The sequence below is a fragment of the Squalius cephalus genome (genome assembly GCF_949319135.1).
Source record: "Squalius cephalus genome assembly, chromosome: 17".
NCBI lineage: Eukaryota > Metazoa > Chordata > Actinopteri > Cypriniformes > Leuciscidae > Squalius > Squalius cephalus.
In genome coordinates, this window is record NC_137138.1 from 21,341,510 (window position 1) to 21,362,458 (window position 20,949).

At 37.8% G+C, this 20,949-nt stretch overlaps 1 protein-coding gene across 2 annotated transcripts in view; it reads left to right on the plus strand.

The window, feature by feature from the left end:
* Window positions 1-15,900, plus strand: part of ndst1b (N-deacetylase/N-sulfotransferase (heparan glucosaminyl) 1b) — an 84,395-nt gene extending 68,495 nt beyond the window's left edge. For both annotated transcript variants that reach the window (XM_079898749.1, XM_079898750.1), the window contains exons 10-16: window positions 2,241-2,337; window positions 5,228-5,351; window positions 8,398-8,572; window positions 10,863-11,033; window positions 11,124-11,233; window positions 11,731-11,833; window positions 13,799-15,900. In XM_079898749.1, coding sequence (XP_079754875.1) covers window positions 2,241-2,337; window positions 5,228-5,351; window positions 8,398-8,572; window positions 10,863-11,033; window positions 11,124-11,233; window positions 11,731-11,833; window positions 13,799-13,918 — 900 coding nt within the window. In that variant the 3' untranslated portion in view covers window positions 13,919-15,900. The remainder of the gene's footprint in view (window positions 1-2,240; window positions 2,338-5,227; window positions 5,352-8,397; window positions 8,573-10,862; window positions 11,034-11,123; window positions 11,234-11,730; window positions 11,834-13,798) is intronic.
* Window positions 15,901-20,949: the final 5,049 nt, after the last annotated feature.

The following is a 20,949-nucleotide window of genomic DNA, read 5'->3' on the forward strand; positions in this document are numbered from 1 at the left end:
AGAAATCTGCTAGCTGCTAATACATGCAGAGGAAAGATACAACTTGGAAAGAGTTTAGTTTTTTATTTTAGACTTAATACAGCATGCCCATGGCTCTAGTCCAAAATCTAGTGAGCTGCCTTTGTGTACGTCCCACATGGGCACCTAAGGCAGTAACTAGTGTGGCAAATTAACGTCTTGCACTACAGGTAATTTTGCTTGGGGCAGGTGACCCATTTTGGTTAGATCATGAGACTCTCCTTAACGCCCATTCACACCAAGAACTACAACTACTAAGATAACGATAAAGATATAGTTCTCAATATTAAAGAATAGTAGTGTTCACACCACAGCTATATCGATAACGGCATTGAGAAATAACATCGTTGGAATCACTTTCAGAACGATTTTATCTAGCTGATGAACGATAAAAACATTGACAGCCAATCATAATCCATCCTGCTGTAATGAGCTTAAGCATTTAAAGTGACAGACGAGCACCCGCTTACAATGAACAGAACAATATCGTCCGCTGGTGTGGACGCTAATATAGTTATCTTTATAGTTAGTGTTAGTGTGGTGTAAATAGACCTTTACAATTGATTCCAAGAGAGTTAGCATGTTGCTAAACTAACAACACAATACTCATAATAAACCTAATAATACTCTGCATACACAGTGAGTAAAAGTAAATCATTTTAATATATTGAATTAATTGGTACACTACCGTTCAAAAGTTTTGGGTCTGTACGATTTTTTTAAATGTTTTTTTGAGAAGTCTCCTATGTACACCAGGGCTGCATTTATTTGATCATAAAAATTATAAAAATGTAGTATTGCAAAATATTATGAATAAAAGTAGTAATTTCTTTCAAAAAACTTTTGAATGGTAGTGCATAGTGTTGTCACAATACCAAAATTATGACTTTGATACGATACCTGACTAAAATACCTCGATACGGATACTGAATCAATACCACAGCAAAAAAACAGTAAAAGTAATTGAATAATATGACAGAACTTAAAATGTATTGTTTTATAACTTATTTAAAAAAAACTGAACTCACATGACCAGCATGTCTAATAAATTGTGGTATTGTACCGTTTTAATTGCAGGGTATTGCGATAACTTTCAAGTACCGCTGTATCATGCAACACTATAGTGTATATTTATAAATTGCATTCCATTCACAGTCCACCATCTAGTGTGTCCACCAGTTTCTTACTGAACAAGTCGCAGTGCATTTCGGGATTTTGGATCAGCCTTCGCATCGTGCCTACAATGGCTTGAAGTGCTGTCTAGGTAGGATTTGGAACAGAGCTTACGTTATCATGTTATCATAAACTGTGATCCCATGAGTACATTAGTAATAAATTCACAAATGTGTTAAGTAATGTTGCTTTTAGCACTGGCGTGTACTCAAGCAAGACTCTTCGGTCATTAGTGCGGGGCGCTAGCCGTTAATCTCCTCATTAGGACGGACAGGTGTTGGATTGCTAGTGGTTTTTCAGTCTTGGTGCACCGTTTAACCATCTTGCATTCGTGCCAGATTTTAATTTAGAGGCAAGGGTTAAAACTATCAATTTATTACCACCGTTTCCTGCATCTTTGGCTGTGATGGATGAAGGGCTCAAAATGTTTGCTGCAGGACATCTTTCTCTTGAGATGCTTCAAAGCTCTGGACTGGGGTTGGTTTATGCCTCTGATTTTTATCTGGTGAATCCCATAAAACTGGGAGGCTACCTCTGGGATGATGTTGTGGCGAGTTTAAAGGCTAAGTCTGAATTAATATAAAATCTGCTTGTTATTGGACTCTGCTGATGTGTTGTAAGATATTTGACATGCTTGACTAATTTGTTTTAGTTTGGCTGGATAACAGCCTTTCCTCCATAATGCACTTTTCCGGCTGATGATAAATCCAAGTCAAAGCGCTCAGGCTGCATCCTAATTCCTATATTTCCTGAGCATGCCATGTCCTGAACTTTTGGACATCCTACTAATCTGACTTAATATTTTTTTTGCAGGAAAGTATGCATATTCAGATGTAGGTTACATCTTGCCCTGAGTAATTTGGTAAAACTCCCAAGTTTTTCATATTCTTGCTAGCTGGAACGAGAACAATTTCTCCAGTTTCTTCATAATTTCCCGCTGGTTATTGAGGCACAACGATAGACTCGCTGGAGGGTTTTTTATTGTGAAGGTGCTCATTTCAGTGATATATGGGTACTATTTCACTTCAGCTTATTTCTTACCGTTACAGGACCCCTGTGAGGACAAAAGACATAAAGACATCTGGTCTAAGGAGAAGACCTGTGACCGTTTCCCCAAGCTGCTTATCATCGGACCTCAGAAGACTGGTGAGTGTTTTCTGCTCGCTACACATCCACACGTGTGTGTGCACTTGCACCATCTAGCTGTGTTGGCCAGATATGTTCTCTTATTAAAATCAATCCAATGTATACTTATTATTCTAACAAGAAGAACTGGGGGATTAATGCAACTGAAGATGTGCTGGGGGGATGAGGAGGATTTTTTTCTGAATTATTTTTTATATAAAAAAATGGGGAACGAATTCTTAATTCGTGGCTACAATATAGACCTACTAGTCAAATTTATTTGTATAGCGCTTTTCACTATAAACATCGTTTCAAAGCAGCTTTGCACAAAGTTATATAATGCTTTAATGCTTTGATATGACGAGATGTGTTGCTGATATAAATGATCCACTGTTTGAGATTCAGCTATTGCATTTAATAATTTATCCAGCAGATAAAGCAGATAAATCATTGCCACTTTTAGTGAGCAGGTCTGCATGAAATTTACTGGCATTGGAGTGCATCGGAGAGGTATTTTCTATAGGCTGATATAGTAGACGATATTTCCTCATGCAGGGCTCAGTAATTTTGCACCAGCACTTCATTCATTTAGGCTGCTTCATATTTTTGTCAGAATCTGTGGATAAGCACAAACTTGGGATCTTGAGATGAGAATTCACTTTATTTCATTATATAGTTTATATGTGAATAAAAGCCTAAATTTAATCTGTTCATCATATATAATCCACAGGAATCACTGTAAAATAGAACTATATACTTTACTGAATACCCTTTTTAGCTTTTTTGTAGTTAATTATAGTCATCACTTGATAAGTACTGTAGTATAACAATAAAGGTCTATTTTACTCACCTTCTTAGTGATTTTTGTAAAAATTTTATTTGCTAGTTATGCGTCCATATGGCTATACAATGAGTGCTGATAATTGAAACTAATTTCATCCCATACATAAGCAGATAATAACACGCACACACACAATGAGGAGGTGGATACATAAATAATTGTATTTTTAATACCTGATGTTACAGGTATACATGTTAAGTTGACATGTATTTACTATAAAATAGTAAGCTTTTAAAGCTATAACTTACGGAATTAATATATAGGCCCAAATATTTTTATTATGAGGAAAAAAAGAAAACATGAGTTTGCCATGAAAACATTTTATTAGCACTAGGTAATGCAAGTGAAGCATTGGACAACAAATCATATTGTTTAAAAAAAACAAAACAATTGTGCTTTAAAATGTAAAATCAGCCGCTTAATTTCGTGTTTGTCTGATGTTTTGCTGAAATACAGTGAATTATCGTTTGTTCTGATCCACCGATCCTGTTGGGAATATTAAGCCAAATGAATGAAGCGCTTGTGTAGTTAAGTAAAGTGACGTGAAAGTGACATGTGAAAGCCAAGTATGGTAACCCATACTTAGAATTTGTCCTCTGCATAACCCATACACTTTAGTCCACACACATTAGGAGTAGCGAGTAGTGGACACACACTGCAAACCGTGGACACACACAGCCATTTTGCTGTGGCGCCTGGGGAGCGATTGGGCACTAGGTGCCGTTATTGAGAATTGAACCCGCAAACTTATGGGTTACCAGTCTGACTCTCTAACCATTAGGCCATGACTGTATAAAAACAGCTCAATTCAGCCTGAAGAACCCGGAGGTGCCGTCGTCAAACTTTCTTTTGTAAACAATAAAAAACGTAAGCCAATAGTTCCAAACTAAAATTACCATGGATACGATTCTAGAGTTAGCACTCAATATTTCTGAAATGCGGCCAAATCATTCACAAAATTGCACACGAAGCAACAGGCATGCTCAGGCTTCAAGTGTCAAGATTTGCTGTATAATAAAGCAGTGAGATTGGGTCCTGACTGTGTCCAGAATGCACTCTGGAGTAATAGTTAAATGACAGTGCATACCGCCACCTACTGCACGACACCTGCGTGACAGCTGACGATACCGATCAGTTAAAACAATGCTTAATCGGCCCGATACCGATCCTTGAGATCAGCTTGGGACATCCCTAATTTTTGTTATTGTTAAACTTTATTTTTAATTTTTTTAATGACTATTGTTTTGGTTGCCAAAAGGTTACCAGTGATAGTGATTCAATATTTGGCCATTTTAAGATTATCAATACTTGATATGATCAAATAATATAGATATAGATTATATAAGGAATTTTATGTATAAATAATTTATGTTGTAAATAAATTATTTTGGGTTACTAAATGATATTATATGTACTTATATCTGTGTGTGTATGTATTTTTTTACCCTGTACAGGCTCATAGCTTTTCTACTGCAACCCTGGCTGCTCCTCAGTAAATGTGAATTTGAGTTTTACAGCGTTGACTAATTAAACTTCTAAAGATGTCTTCAGGGAGCAATAGCCCACTCTTAGAGTGGGTAGTAAAATGGCTGTGTTAATCCTCTCAATAAAATTTAGATTAGGGGGTTGGGCCTTAGAGTGACTTTATTTTATTTGTTCAGTTATTATTCTTTTTTGTACTGTTATTACTTCTTCTCAGACTTGTCTATTTAGTAAACAGCATAATTTCAGTGAACCTTTATTATCACATCTTACACAAGACATTTCCTGCCTTTTGCCCAATTTAACTCTGGGTTATACTACAAATGAACATGTAATTACTCCTATAGCTCAATAACAGAATGAGACACAGTGAGGTCCAAAGGTCTGAGACCACAAGTAAAGACCACTTTTTATTAAAAATAAATAAATAAATTGTTACAAATTCTATAATCAATATAACAATTTGAGTGAAACATTATATAAAAAAGTTGATGTGAATGTGAGAATGTTTTGCTTTAATGAGTGTGTGTAAAACCTGATCATGTGACAGTAGACCTGTTCACTCACTGCTGTCTTGTGTTTGTTCAGGAACTACCGCTCTCTATCTGTTTCTGGGCATGCATTCCGATTTGACCAGTAACTACCCCAGTAAGGAGACCTTTGAAGAAATCCAGTTCTTCAACGGCCGAAACTACCACAAAGGCATTGACTGGTATGTGGTGATATTTTGAGCATAAATGTTCCCGCCATACTTTTAACTTTGTTGGCTGCAGTCTCTTCAGGATCATGCATGATTTAAAGGCTCCATGAAATAAAATAAAAAATTGAGTTTTGTGTCTTATAGTCCATATCTGGTGTTAAGTATGAGGGTGTCTATATGCTAGTGTGTACATGTAAAAGTTGACTAAGTAAATGTTTAGGAGATTGAAGGCCTGTTCACACCAAGGATGATAACTATAATTCTAACTATAACTATAAAGTTTTAATAATCATTCTAATTCTATGAGAATAGGGAAGTCCACTCCACACCACAACTATAGTGATTATGACACAGAAGCCCTGTTTACACCTGGTGTTAAGATGCGTTTTGGTCGATCGGATTCGGATGTGACCTGGTGTTTTAATCCGTCTCTTTTGTCCACTTTCAACTACTTGTGTCCTGACTTCTTCAAGGGGAGGCTTTTTCAGATCTTTCGATCTAATGAACAAAATAAGCTCACGCAATTTAAATATGAATGCGACCGGGAACGACAGAAAAACAGACGGATAGCAGCAGCTTTCGTTTCTGCTCTAACAGCCGCAAGACACGACGAATGCTGTGAGTGTGTGTTAGAAAACAGGAATGGTGAGAGAACATTGGTAAGTTTTTCAAACCAAACTCGGGTCTCCAGCCGACAAAGTTTAAACCTCGTCTGGCTAGCGCGCTTCCCATAATGTTTACTCATTAGGTCAGTAGGCGGAGAGAAGACGGTCTTTTGTGGCTGTTCGACCACATGAGCGTTTACACAAAAGCAATCTGGTCGAATGCGTTTTCGACTACCTCTGGAAGTACCTCGTCCACATGTGATCTGATCGACCAAAACGCATCTTAATACCAGGTGTAAACAGGACCTAAGGAACGATATCGATGGAATTACTTTAAGAATACTTTTTTTTTTCCAGCTTTTCCACCATTCTTGGTGTGAACATGCCTTGACATGTTTGACCTAAATGATTCATTTTAAATAATGAATCATTGCACTCATGGGCGTATCCACAACTGTGTCCAGTCATGTGCTTTCTAGAATGATAAGGTCCCCTCCCCCTAAACCGACTCTTTTTTGCTGCACCCTTGCTTCTTGTTTTCCCTTCCCCTTGTACGTCAACACAGACAAGACAACCACATGTTTTAATGGGTTCTTAATGGTAAATAGCTCTTGTAAACTGCTGTGAAGTATATCGATTGTAAAGGTCTGGCATGCTTTGAAGATAAGAGTATTAGGAGACATGAAGGCTAATGTTCCCATGAGAGGAAAGTGTTATGGGTCATTTCAAAACACAGCACTGCCTTGACTACCAGCTTTTTCTTTTCCTTTCAGTTGTCTGAAATGTAACTAATAGAAAGCAGGTGTCTGATGTACATCTAGTGCCTCTCTCTCTCTCTCTCTCTCTCTCTCTCACTCTTTTCCTGCCTTTCTTTTTCTCTTTAATCAGTTTGTGGAAAAAGGATGGTAGTTGATGGTTCATGTGGTGGTTTGATCGCAAAAACAAGAGACGAAAACAATGCTGATTATAAAGAGGGAGATTCATTTCACCAAACAGTGAAAAACAATGGTGCCGTAATAATTAAACAATTTTTTTACAGGTGCTGACATGTCTTTCCCATCTGGTTTCCTTCAGAAGTGTTTACTAAATCCTCTCCTTGTATTCTGTAACAAATCTTTCCCTCATGGGTCAAAATGACCCGAAGCCCTAAAATGATTAAAAAATATATATTTTTCTTTTTTTCAAAAATCTTTGACAATAATTTTTTTAATTTTTTAATGCAGTTTTTGGGGGGATTTTTTTTTTTTTTTTTTTTTTTTTTTTTTTTTTTTTTTATGTACCTTTAAATTACTAGATTTTATCTATAAAGAATATAATTTAAGCACATTCCTCACATTCTTTCAACTTAAATTTAAAATAACTCCAATACATGCAATAACCAGCTCAAATCAGCTCAAAATATCTCACATTGGCTTAATTTGGGTGTCTCTGCCGACCTCTTGTGGGAAAAAAAATATTTTTCATGATTCTTGCCACTAGATGGCCTTATAGTAGCCTGGCAAGCCAGACCTACATCAAGATGTTAGGTCTGGCAACTCACCTTAGACACGGCTCAATCCGAGGGGCGGGATAAACGGCTGTCTTTCAAATTCCCTCTGCACGCAATAGGACAGCGCTTCAACCAACCAGAGCGTTTTCCCAACAGCGGAGCTAACGTTAGTTGATAGATTCAACTTTTGCCATATCTGGCCGGCAAAACTACGAACACCTCTTCCTTTTTTAAGAATGACTTAAGTGCCGTTCTTTGTTCTTTTCTCAAAGAAAAACTTAACTCCAAGTCCTCCAGAGTCGCGGCCAAAGCCGATTCGAAAGACTGTTCTCCAGCAGCCGCCATTCTTTGTTTTCAAGTAGCAGAGAACCGTCGCAACTCTGTTGTCATTATGATAAGCCCGCCCCGCCTACTCTATACACGATGTGATTGGCCTGACCCAATTCAGGTTTTTACAGCTCCGAAAGTCAACGGAGAGTTGCTAGACTACCCTGGCTGCAAAATAAATTTTGCTGCCGCTAGGTTGCGTCTAGATTTCTAGGCTAGCCTTATAGCTCTAAATGGAGCAAATTAGCTGTTCCGCTGGGTCCTAAATCAGTTCTTGAGTTTCTCTCTTCAGTATGCATTCACGTACACATTATAAAAAAAAATTTTTTGTATTTTTTAATTTTTTTTTTAATTTTGAGCATTTTTTAGGTTTTTCTATGTGTACTGAAGCATTACTCCCATTCCATTCATTCCTAAGGGGATCAAATTGACCCTGAAGGAAGGATTTGTTACTTTTTTTTTATTACAACCACATAAACCTCCTCAAATCCAGTCAAATTTGTGTGTGTGTTTTCGTGGTTCAAGGTCTTGAACCCCTCCGATGAACACTTCACTTTAAAAAAAAAAAAGAGTTTCATGTTAAAATGACCTGAGGGAAGGATGAGATGAAATGTTAATTGTTTGTTTTTAATGATAGGTACATGGAGTATTTCCCTCTACCCTCCAACACTAGCTCAGATTTCTACTTCGAGAAAAGTGCCAACTACTTTGACTCTGAGGTCGCGGCCCGGCGAGCTGCTGCTCTTCTGCCCAAAGCCAAAATCATCACCATTCTTATCAACCCAGCTGACAGAGCCTATTCCTGGTATCAGGTCTGTATCTAACTGCTCCTGTGTCAACCAGGGTTAGCCATGGCCATGATGCCTGCTCTGGACAGTAGATTAGATCTGCAGAAAATGGAAAAATATGTAATTCAGAGATGATTGTAAATGGCATCATTCTGCTGGGTCCTACAGAGCCCATATTTTACACATGTGTAGCTTATTCATTTTTTCCCAGAAGTCCACCTGTAATGTTAGACACGGTAAACTGTTTTTGCAGCAGATTTGATTGCATGCTTTGATTCATTGTTATGTTGAAATATCCATTTCAGCTTCAATGATTTTACTGATGCTTCACATTATGATTTGTTATTCTTAGTTGTCGTTATGATGGCAATCTGTTGCTAGAAATCATTACAAAATTTACATTACATTAAGTGTCATTTGTTAAATTACACTGCCTTTTATCTCTTAACACTGGTAAAATCCTAATACAGGAAAAATACAGGGTCCTTAAAAAAGCAATGAATACCATACATTTATGTATTTTATATGATCTATTGTTGATGGGTTATGACAATGATTATTTTATGTTTTTTATTTTGTAATGTGTAGATGGTTAGTACTTAAAGGGCTGCTATTTTTTTTCATAAGATGTAAAATAAGTCTCTGTTGTCCCCAGTGTGTGTATGTGAAGTTTTAGCTCAAAATACCCAACAGATCATTTTTTACAGCATGTTTAAATTGTTACTTTTTGGGGCTCAGAAAAACGCACCGTTTTAGTGTTTATCCCTTTAAATGCAAATGAGCTGCTGCTGCCGGCACAGAGGGCGGAGCCTCACAAGCTCATGCTCAGTCAGGACAATCTCATCTCTCACAGAATGATAATATCAGAACAGAAACTCGCAGTTGCGGTGTTCATTTCGACCCGGAGTCGGACAATAATGCCCACAGAGTCAGAGAATATATGCTGTATGGAAATAGAACAGGTATAGTTTAGTTTAATTACAGTTATAACTTATTTTTCATCTTGCTCTTATCCACTATTAGTACAAGCCTGTTGTAGGTGACCATGTCCGAGTGATGGCCAAAAATGTACTGATGAGTTTAATGAAGTTTATTGTACATCACACAAAAGATGAAGCGTTAGTTTTACTCCAGAAAATCACTGTAAGAGCTGAATAAACACAGTATAAGAAGTGCGCATTAAAGTCTTATCCATAAAAACTCTCTCCCTCTCCCTTTCATTATCATCAACATATAAGTTACAGCGAAGTACACAAAACACTCGGTACAACTAACAGTAAACAAACAAATACACACCTTTTCAGTGGGTGCTTAATAAACTGGTGAACTTTATATCCGTAAAACGACTCGATGAGCTGTCATAAAGTGCGCGCTCTCACTTTCATCACTTTCTCACCTATCAATCCGGAGACTTTAAGCTGGATCACAAACAGTACAGATCCATCCTCGAGTAACAAGGAGAGCAAATGAAGACTGCTATGTTCATTCACATCTTATAACAAAACACCTCAATCACTTTAGAAGACATTCTTGTCTACAGTTGCTCCGGTGTCGAAACAATGGCGGACTGTGTTTAGCTTACTCAGGGCGGGTCTATGCTCAAACTGCAGTGTCCATCAACAGTGGTGGGAGGGGCTTGTGCAAAAGTACGTCACATTGCCCCGAATCTGAGAATGGGTTGTTCTGAGACAGTGCTTATGATTTATAGAGATTTTTAAAAAAAGTATTTGTATAGGGTGGTTGTGTACACCATGTGTTCAAACACCATGTAAAAGTGAATTTTGCATAATAGGTTCCCTTTAAGAGTGCATATTATCTCCCTCACCTTTTTGAATGAGCAGCTGAAAGCAGTAAAGCATAGACATTTCGAGATGAAAGTAAAGTTGAATTTCCAGCTCGTTTATAATTAAAAGTCCCGCTTTATACATAAAATCTTTTTACACAATAAGTTGAATCAGGCATTTAATTCAACTCTTCTTATCTTTCTCCTGCCCATAACAGGAGAAAAAGTCTAAGAACATTAACACGTTCAGTATATAGATATAGCTAGTATTGGCATAATAATCTGTTTTTGCCTTTCATTAAACACTGTCTTCAGATAAGCAAAATCCAGTATCATTCTGAGATGCATGATTTATTTTGAGATTTTTTGGGGTTTGTACTATATGGACATATGATATTAATTCTATTTGTGCAAAAAAAAGGTCTTAAGTTATAAATTCGATTTTACGTTCATGGGGTGTACTTTCTTTTCCACAGCACTATATTTGTATTATGAATTTGTATATTCATTGCCGTTTTTGCTGTTGTCCAGCACCAGAGGGCCCATGATGATCCTGTGGCTCAGAAATATACATTCCATGATGTCATCACTGCTGGCCGGGACGCGCCCATCAAACTGAGGGTCCTGCAGAGCCGATGTCTGTTGCCCGGACTTTACGCCACACACCTTCAGCGTTGGCTCACACACTATCACCCCAGTCAGGTATTTTGCTAAATGCACGTATGTCCATCAGTACGTTGTGCTTTTTAGAATATTTCTATGACTTCCATTAACCCGTTTCTTTCTTCTCAGATCCTGGTCCTGGATGGACAGATGCTGAGGACAGAACCAGCTTCAGTGATGGACAAAATCCAGAAGTTTCTAGGCCTGACAAACACGCTCAACTACCACAAGATCCTTGCGTAAGAAGCTTGTCCTCAAAAGCTCCAAGTTTCTCATTTCTCTTTTATGATTGACAATTAAGAGTCATTAATATGCTGTACATTATTGAGCACCTGAAGTGTTTTGTTTGGAGCTGCTTTGAAGTGTTTCACAGTAGTCTCCTCATCTTGATGGATCCCATTAGTCTGACAGGATCACAAGAGCGCTTGTTAATTCCCAGCCTTCTCTACCACCTCATGTACACTCTTTCTTTTCACTCCACCCCTACCACTTGTCTCTCTTTCTCTCTCTATCTGTCCTCTGTCTTCTCATGCTGTATCACATAATCTCATAAGCAGTAACATCTGCCAGCCACATCTCCCACTGGACAATAAAGATGGTTTGTCCTGTGGCAGCCTCTCTGGAGGCCTTGCTGTGCTCCATCTGTCTGTTATGTTTCCTTTTGATTAGGCTGATGTTGAAACATTGCCGTTTTTAGCTGCCTGTCCTCCATTTTGTCCCTTCTTTCTTGCTGCAGGTTTGACCCGAAGAAGGGCTTCTGGTGTCAGCTGCTAGATGGAGGGAAGACCAAATGCCTGGGGAAGAGTAAGGGCAGAAGATATCCTGACATGGACATTGATGTGAGATTATGATTCTAGTTCATATTCATAATAGTTTTGGTTTAAAAATAAAATCCAGTCTTTTTCGGGTTTGATTGACATTGCAAAGAGAAAGAAGCTTGTTCATACAGGTGAAAAACATGTTTTGGCATATTTTACTCTAATCTCTTTAGTTGTTTAATATCTCAATAGCAAAAATTGCATGAAACATGATTTTTAAAAATATACCACTGTACAAAAGTTTGGGGTCGGTAAGATCTTTTCATTTTTTTGAAAGATGTCTCTTATGTTTACCAAGGCTGCATGTATTTTATCAAAATTACAATATAGTGAAATATTATTGCCATTTAAAATAACTGTTTGTCTATTTGAATATATTTGAAATGTGTCATTTATTCCTGTGATGGTAAAGCTTCATTACTCCAGTCTTCAGTCACATGGTCCTTTAGAAATCATTCTAATATGCTGATTTGGTGCTCAAGAAACATTTATTATTATCAATGTTGAAAACAGTTGTGCTGCTTAATATTTTTATGGAGAAGCCTTTGATACCTTTTTTTCAGGATTCTTAGATGGATAAAAGGTTTACAAAAAACAGCATTTATTTGAAATAGAAATCTTTCGTAACTTTAAAAATGCCTTTACTATTTTTTTGTGTCCTTGCTGAATAAAAGTATTAATAGGAAAAAAAAAAAAACCTATCAACCCGGTTGTCTAAATTGTCATATCAGATTTTAAAATAAAGAATAATAACCAATGCAATCATATAGATTAACATCTAAAATCCAGTTAAATCCAGATAATTAGAATCGTGCCCTGCAGTATTTCCTGTTGAATATTCAGTTTTATTCAGAAATGTCACATTACAGAAATTAAATTAATTTTGAATGATGTTTTAATACAAAATTTTTAGTTTTCAGTAAGACTATTTGCAGCCACTGAATTCCTTTCTCATTACTTCAGAGTCATTCAGACTGGTGTATTTTCTAGAAGGGCCCAGCTTCAGTCAGTATCTTTTAACAGAGTATGATAAAGAGAGGCTCAGTCGAATGCCGAAGACCTTGATGTTACCTTGAGGCTTCTTGGCAGACACATCAAAGTTAATGAGGGGTGAAAGAACAGGCTGATGTGTCGTGGCTTTGCAGACGCAGTCGCAGCAGCAGCACTCCTGGAAAAAAAAGAGCTTTCATTTGAGCTGTTATTTAACACACACACACACACACAGCAGTGGCTAAAGGTTCATGACCTTTTCTAGGCCAGAGGCGTTTGGTCTAATATCCAGTCAAAAATATTTAGCTGTTTAGCGTGAGGGTATAATAAGCCATTTTAAAAGTAGATTATGATGATGTTTGAATAAATGAAAATCAGTTCCTGCTCGTTTCACATTTACACCATCATTTCCTCTCCACTCTATATTGTTCCTGTCAATAAGTGACAAAAGTCCAAAATAAAATAGTGTGCTATATTAATCAATCAGTATGTATTCAGTATGTATTCATGTGGTCAGTAAATGATTTGTGATTAAAAAATCTGTCCGATATAAAAGTCCAGTAATGATTTCCATATGATTGCTGATAAATGGCTGAGATTACCATTCTAATCTGTTTAGGCTAAATAAATGTATAATACTACACTGACTAATAACTCAAAATAATGTGTGAAAAAAATAAGTGAATTTTGACATCACAACATTATAAAGTGTTAAAATTGATATTTATTTTGACATTTGCCAAAGATTACATTTTTAAAAAAATGTATTAAATGATTAGTGTTTTTAAAGATTCATTTTAACTGAGTGTCAGATAATGGCATACCTGATCTAAATGTAAAAATGATATGTAGATAGGTATGTGTGTGTGTGTATATATGCATGTATGCCTATTGACCTTTCATGCTAGACACAATAAAAAAGCCCACACATAGCTTTAGCATGACATGTACATTACATGTTGGTAGAGAAACTGACCCCATCCTCTTCCTCCACAGTCTCGGACCTTCCTGAGAGAGTATTACCATGAGCACAACATTGAGCTCTCCAAGCTGCTGTACAAAATGGGCCAGCCGTTGCCTAGCTGGCTGAGGGAGGAGCTACTCCAAAGCAGGTAACCTGAGGAGGGGGGTGGGGACACACTGGTCAGACTCGGACACCCCTCCTTCTGCTCTTAAGGGGACTTGCCCTCTTGTCCACCCCTGTCAGCCGCCGGCCACGGCCGGTCAAGTCTTCTTCAGCGGCTTCGAGGACCTTCAGAACTGAGCTTCTAGAGGACACGACGGAGCGGTAAAGAAAGATGGGCTTGGATGCGCTAGTGGCTCTGTTCCGTTTTGGAGAACAGTGATGTGCCCAGGACATAGCCTTGAGGTACACCTGCCACAAATCTTGTCTCGAACAACGGGAGGCTTCCAAAAGACATTCTACTTCTCTGGTGTGTTGAAGTACCAGAGCGACGTAGTGTCACTCAGAACAAATGGACATGCAATATGGGAGAGGAGGCACATATCTCCTTTGACAGAGCTGTAGGACACACACAAGTCCACAACAGATAAATAAGTGCCAGGGTGGTACCTTAAAGTCAGACTTTCTTTGTTTTCTTGGTTAAATCTTATTTTAACACTCATTTCATGTGTTGTGTTGCACAACACAAGGCTGTTCGCCTTGTAGTTTCATTCTTCTGTTTTAAACGTTTTTTTTATTTCATGGATATTGAGCCCATTCGTTACAGCTGCACCCTCCGGGCTTAAAATGTGACATTTAAAGGTGAAACTTCATTACAATGTATTTATGGCTATTAGTTGCGAATCCACAGGACAGCTTAATAATGCGTGATAAATTGTGGTACTAAAACACAGATAAGCTACATCCATAACCAATGTGACTGTAAATATGAAACTGTAAAAAATTTGGGTATGTTGTTGGCCCGTTATATGTGCAGTGACTGCCTTAATGCAACTTTATCAAGCCAATTACGGTTAAATTCACTAAAGTATACAAGCTTGATGTGTTTCGATCGCCCTCGAGGGGTGGATCTTTTTAATCGTAATTCGAATGATGAATGTCCCTGTGAGAACTGGACCCATGTGTTATTTTAGGATTATATCACAAATCTCACCAGAGCATTAAGTAAGGGTATTGCCGTTTTAATAGTGATTCATAAAACCTGCCCGCCAGTAATCTTTTATCACCTGTATTTTTTTATCTTTTTTTTTTTTTAATGAATGTTTTACCCATTTTTTAGCATATCACAACATCTAATCACTTTTCATTCAGGGTTGTCATCAGAATGTGTCCTGGAATGTATTTCCTCTGCCAAGAGACCATTTTAAAAGGCCATTTTATATGACTTGTGTTCTGTAGGAACTGTTGACTGCTACTGAACCGTAGGAATTACACCCATGAATGTAAGCAAGGAATTAGGATGCTATATAATAGACACGATGCCTTTTCAGTGGCAGGCATGGCGATCCATGGAAAGCTCCACAAAGCCCCTTAACCCAGTCCCTGGGGCTGAATTAAACCACTGCGCTAATGGATTTCATTTCTCTTGCTGCCGAAATGAGAAGTCATGGAACGAACCCAAATCTCATTTTATGTATAACGTAAAATTAATTGGTTTTAATTTTGCTCCCTTCTGTTTTTTATTTGTCTTTGAAAGGTTTTTGTGCACTTTCATTCGTACTTCCATGCACAATTACATCAGACTCACTTTGCGCAGCATATATCAGTCTCCTCTAACAGCTGTGTGCCTCTATAGACGTTTGGCGTCCCGATTCAAGTGCGTCCTTCGGTCAAGTGTTTCATGATGAAAAGGCGCCAAAAAGTACAATGTTTGTTGAGAAATAAATCACCCCTGATATTCCCTGCTTTAGGATGGAAGGGGTCTGGCAATATTACAGTTGGAGATGTGACAGTATCTCAGAGCGTTTATTTTCTATAATATAGATCTTATTTGTAAAAAAAAAAACTGTACAACCCTTCAATTTCTTCATTGACCTCAAAGTATGATGCTTGAGAAGCACAATATTTGTGTTGTTGACCAAGGAGTGGAAAAGCGTACAATGCCAGGATATCACTTCCCACAAAGGTTTTGCAACAGTCCACAGGAAGACGTTTGGGTCCACAGAGCATTTTTGTATTACCAGTAGCTTTTACAGATAGTTTTACTGGGTCTTGGTTAAAATATAAGTAGTTTACAACTGTCTGCGGTACAGAATCATGCACCTTACATGCTGCTTTCGTATTCTTCATAATCACACACACGTAAACGTTCATTTTCTCTATATCATTTAGTATTTCTGCTCCCAAACCCACAACTGACGTCTAATAATGCAATATCGTGTTTCCTGGTAAAATGGGATGTTTTGCACCAAGCACAAATTATGTTTAAATAAAATTTCTGTCAGAGTGTACAGAACCTGTTTTTTTGTTTTGTTTTTTTATGAATGGAACAGAGAAATTATAAAATATGAATGAACTAGTTATAATTTTTTTTTTTTTTTACATCGACACACTCACAGACGTGCAGAGGGTCCCAATGACCTTCACACTGCCAATATTGTGCTTTCTGTATCATAATGTAGGGTATCAATAGGTAGAATAAAATAACTGTAAGGAAATAATCATCTGGACTGTACAATCAAACCTACTGTTGTTAATATTTTTTATTGTTGGTAGCCAATATTTTTGTGATTAATTTGCAAATAAAGAAACCACTGTCTTTTTAATTCTTTGTCTTTTTTTATGTTATTAAGTACAAATATACAGTAGGTTTCATATGTACATATGGATACTGGGATGGGATAGGCTCCAGCCATATGATTTTTCAGAGGTTATATATATATTATATATATATATATATATATATGTACACACACGGGTTGGACAATGAAACTGAAATGCCTAGTTTTAGTCTACAATCATTTATTATTAGTATGGTGTTTGGCTCCTTTTGATACAAGATACAAGTCCTTCACAGTGGCCAGAGTGATTCTGAGCCATTCATCTTCCAGAGCAGTGGCCAGGGGCCGTATTCACAAAGCATTTTATCTTACCACTAGGAGTACTCCTAAATCGCACTAAAAGATTTTAGCTAGGAGTTGAAAAATGACAACTCCTAAACTAATGCTGGGTACGCACCAAAAGATAATCGGGCTGATTTTGGGCCGATTTCCCCCCTTCCGACAATCCTAGCTATGTCCCGATTATCTTGATGGTTCAACAGATTATCTTATCAGATTTTCCCTTGGTGTGAGGTGTGTTAAGAGTGTCCGAACCTGCTCGGAAGAACGTCGGAGCCGCCCCGATCGCGAATCGTAAATATTAAACATGTTTAATATTTACGATCAGAAATCCTGATGTGTGGGGGGAACCCCGCGGACAAACGCGCGCACGTTCTGGAGATTATCACGTGAAATGAAACAATATCCAATCAGAAAGTGAGATGATGGAAGACGGTCATTCTCACACACACACACACACACGCACACGCACATATGCAGGAAGCTGAGTGTTATAAGGGTTCAGTGAGGGATTAAATAGGCTAACTTTTTCTAAAGAGAAAATAAATACAATAAAGAATAAATTAAGACAATAAAGAATGAATATATTTCTGTAAAGGTTATATATAATGGTGGGTACAATGTTTTTTTTTTTTTTTTTTTTTTTTTTATGTGAATTTTCTGTGAAAATCATTCCAAACACTATCATCATAATTTCTTCTTGCATATCATCCGACATGCTTATTCTGAAGTCTCGCGAGATTTCCTGTGTTCACAGTCGAGAATCTGGTTGAAAATCTGTTTGTGTGTGGTGTGCTGTCTTTGTCACATCATGGCACACCACACACTATTGAGAGTGAGGAGTCACGTGCCGACTTGGGTTGATTTGGGCGGGGTCTGAGCCTGTCGGCCATGATGGAAGGAGACGCTATCGGTTGCCAGGGGCAACGCCTTCAGAACTACACAGAAGCGCGACTAAACATTCCAGAGCTCTTTCATTTTTGCGCATTTATTAGGCTATTATTATTAGGCTATTTATTATTTCAGCGGGACACAGACTGATCTACGAATACGAAAAAGAAAAGGAAGAAAGTAAAGCAATGCAAAAAGATAAAGCGAAAGAAAAGGGACCTTACAGGAACAAGCTCACACCAAGCTCAAAACAACGGTATTTAGAGAAGATAACATGAGATATAATTCGTCTTGTGTTGACCTAACGGGCGATCTTTGGTCTTGTGAATCTTGTTCCCTGGCCAAACTGAGGGCTAAGTGAAATTTCATAACTTTATATTTAGGCTATTTAACTTTACCGTTGTTGTTAGACTAGAGCGCTGACTTTGTATGTTTGACTGAATCGTTTGCTTTATTTCTTATTGTATAGCTTCTTGTACTTTTTACTTATAGGCTACTTACTTTTATAATGGCTATTATTGATAAAACTGAAATTCAACAAAAAGAGACAGGGTTTAGTTTTGTATTTTTTTTTTAAAATTTTATTACAGTGATGATCAGAGTACAAATGCACATAATATATTGCCTGAACCATATTAATAAGTTTAATATTTTTAAAATTTAAACGAAAAGAACAATTTAAATATAACAATTTAAAAAAAAAGTTTTGTTATAAATATGCTAACGTTACATGTAGTGAATATAATAAATATGCGTTGCCTGAACCACATTTGTGTAATGTTTAAGATTTCTTTAAATGAAAACGAAAAGAGGCAGTGTAGTGTTTTATAACAGATTTCGTTTTATTGTTGCCTAAAATGTACATACAGAGATAACCGGAGTAGCAGAGCGAGCTGAGTGACGCGCTTCCTCGGGAGTCATTCTCCTGAGCTGGACTTGGCATTTAAGTCCGAACTTTGCGTACTTGCTATTGAGAAATGCCTAATGTCGGCGCTTGGCTTCTTGTAACAAACACTGGAGCAGTTTTTACTTCCAGGCATGGTAAAACAGTGCGGAATTGCGAAAACCTCCTCTACTACCGAGTTAACAACACACGTAAACAATGATGTTTTGCCGCTGGAATCCTGCCAACATGGCGGATCGGGGGAGGGGCTCTATACCGTGACGACAACTCCTCAATCTCAATAGGAGCAAAACGCTTAAATCTAGGATTTTTTGTCCTCATGTTTGTGGTCTATCACATTTTGAAAATCTTATAAGATGTAAAAAATCTTTTGGTGTGTACCCAGCATAAGAGTGAGTCTTCGTTGCTATGGATGACATCATTACTCATGCACGAGCTTGACTGAAGTGACCACCTTGATTGGCTGATGATTGTAACGCGGGAATGATTCCAAACACCTTCCCTACGATGATGAGTGACAGGTGACAGGTGACGTCTGAGAATGCGTGCGCTACACAAGTAGTGCGAAGGACGGAAGATGATGAATAACTGAATAAATAGCCTAAATGAATAAAGAATAAGGCCAAACAAATAGCCTAGTAGCCTAAAGAAACATATGGATTGATGCAATATCTTTGCAACATTATTGAATTAATCTGTCACTATATGCCTCTGCCTACGTTTGCAAAGAGAAGGACATTTTAATTTGATTCACAATGAAACGTTACAATTAGTCTACATGCAATGAGTAGCCTAGTTTTGGTTGTAGTTGGTGGCGTTATTGCAAAATTGTTCCCTCGCGATTGGAAGCTCCTGTAGCCGCCGCATACGCATTTCAAAACATCGCAACGTGAAATGCCACAAAAAGCGGTTTGTGAATACTTAGTGAGTTAGGAGTCCTCTCGACTTCTTTTAAGCTGTCCCGGGCTTAGGTGCTACTTTTAGGGCTAAAATGCTTCGTGAATTACTCTTAGTCAAAAACAATTAGGAGTCCTAAAGTTACGAGTGACACGCCCATTATTTTTAGGAGTTGCTCCTAAATTCGCCAGTTAGGAGCTACTTTTAGCCTTAAAATTCTTTGTGAATACGGCCCCAGGTCACTATGTGATGCTGCTGGAGGGAAACGTTTTCTGACTTGCTCCTCCAAAATATCCCAAAGTGGCTCAAAAATATTTTGATCTGTTGACTGTGCAGGCCATGGGAGATGTTCAACTTCGTATTATCATGCTGATACTCAGCACCCCCTTCAGGGTACAATGTTTGAACCATTAGGTGCACATGGTCCTCCAGAATGGTTCGTTAGTCCTTGGCAGTGACTCGCCCATCAAGCACAGTAGGGAATGCCATGATATTGCAGCCTGGTGTTAAGCCTCTTTAGGGCTTCTCCACACCGTAACTCCCACGGATGTGGGAAAGAGAGTGAAGGTGGGCTCATCAGAGAACAACACATGTTTCACATTGTCCACAGTCCAAGATTTGCACTGTTGGTACCAATGAAAGCGACATTTGGCATTGGAACAAGTGACCAAAGTTTGGCTATAGCAGCCCGACCATAAATATGGAGTTCCTGATGAACCGTTTGGTAAAACAGGAGAGTCGAGGTGTGCATTTGATCCTGCAGGGAGTTGGGCAGCTGTGGTTTTATGTTTTTTGGATACAATCTGGGTTAGTACCTGGACATCACTTTCAGACAGCTTCCTCTTGCGTCGACAGTTACTCTGTCGGATGTGGTTTGTTCTCGTGTGGTGGTATGCCGACATTGGACACCATAGCTCTTGATACACCAAAGACTTGCTGTCCTGGTCACATGAGCCACCAACAATTTGTCCTCTTTTGAACTCTGATATGTCTCCCATTATGTTGTGTGGATTGCAGTATTTTATGTACAGCTCTGCTAATTCAACCTTCACACTCTGCTCTGACTGATGGGATGTAAAATCAGTGAAGATTGGTCACCAGGCGGCGCATAGGTGTGAAACCTCCAACACTAAGAGCACTTTTGAAGTGAAATGTTATCTAGTGCGGGTAAGGAAAGAGAAGAGAGCAATAATGAGTAATGACACTTTATAAATAATGTAGAATTTTGTGATTATTACCACCTTATTTGGAACATCTAAACAATAAAAAATGAAATAAAGGATTAAAATCACCTTGAAATTATGAAATTAACACGCATCACCACCATTATTTTTTACAATAATTTTTATTATATATTTATAAAGAAACTTTACATAAAACAATATATTTTATGTTAAGAATAATGAACAATTACAGCCTGAAATTTCTCTTT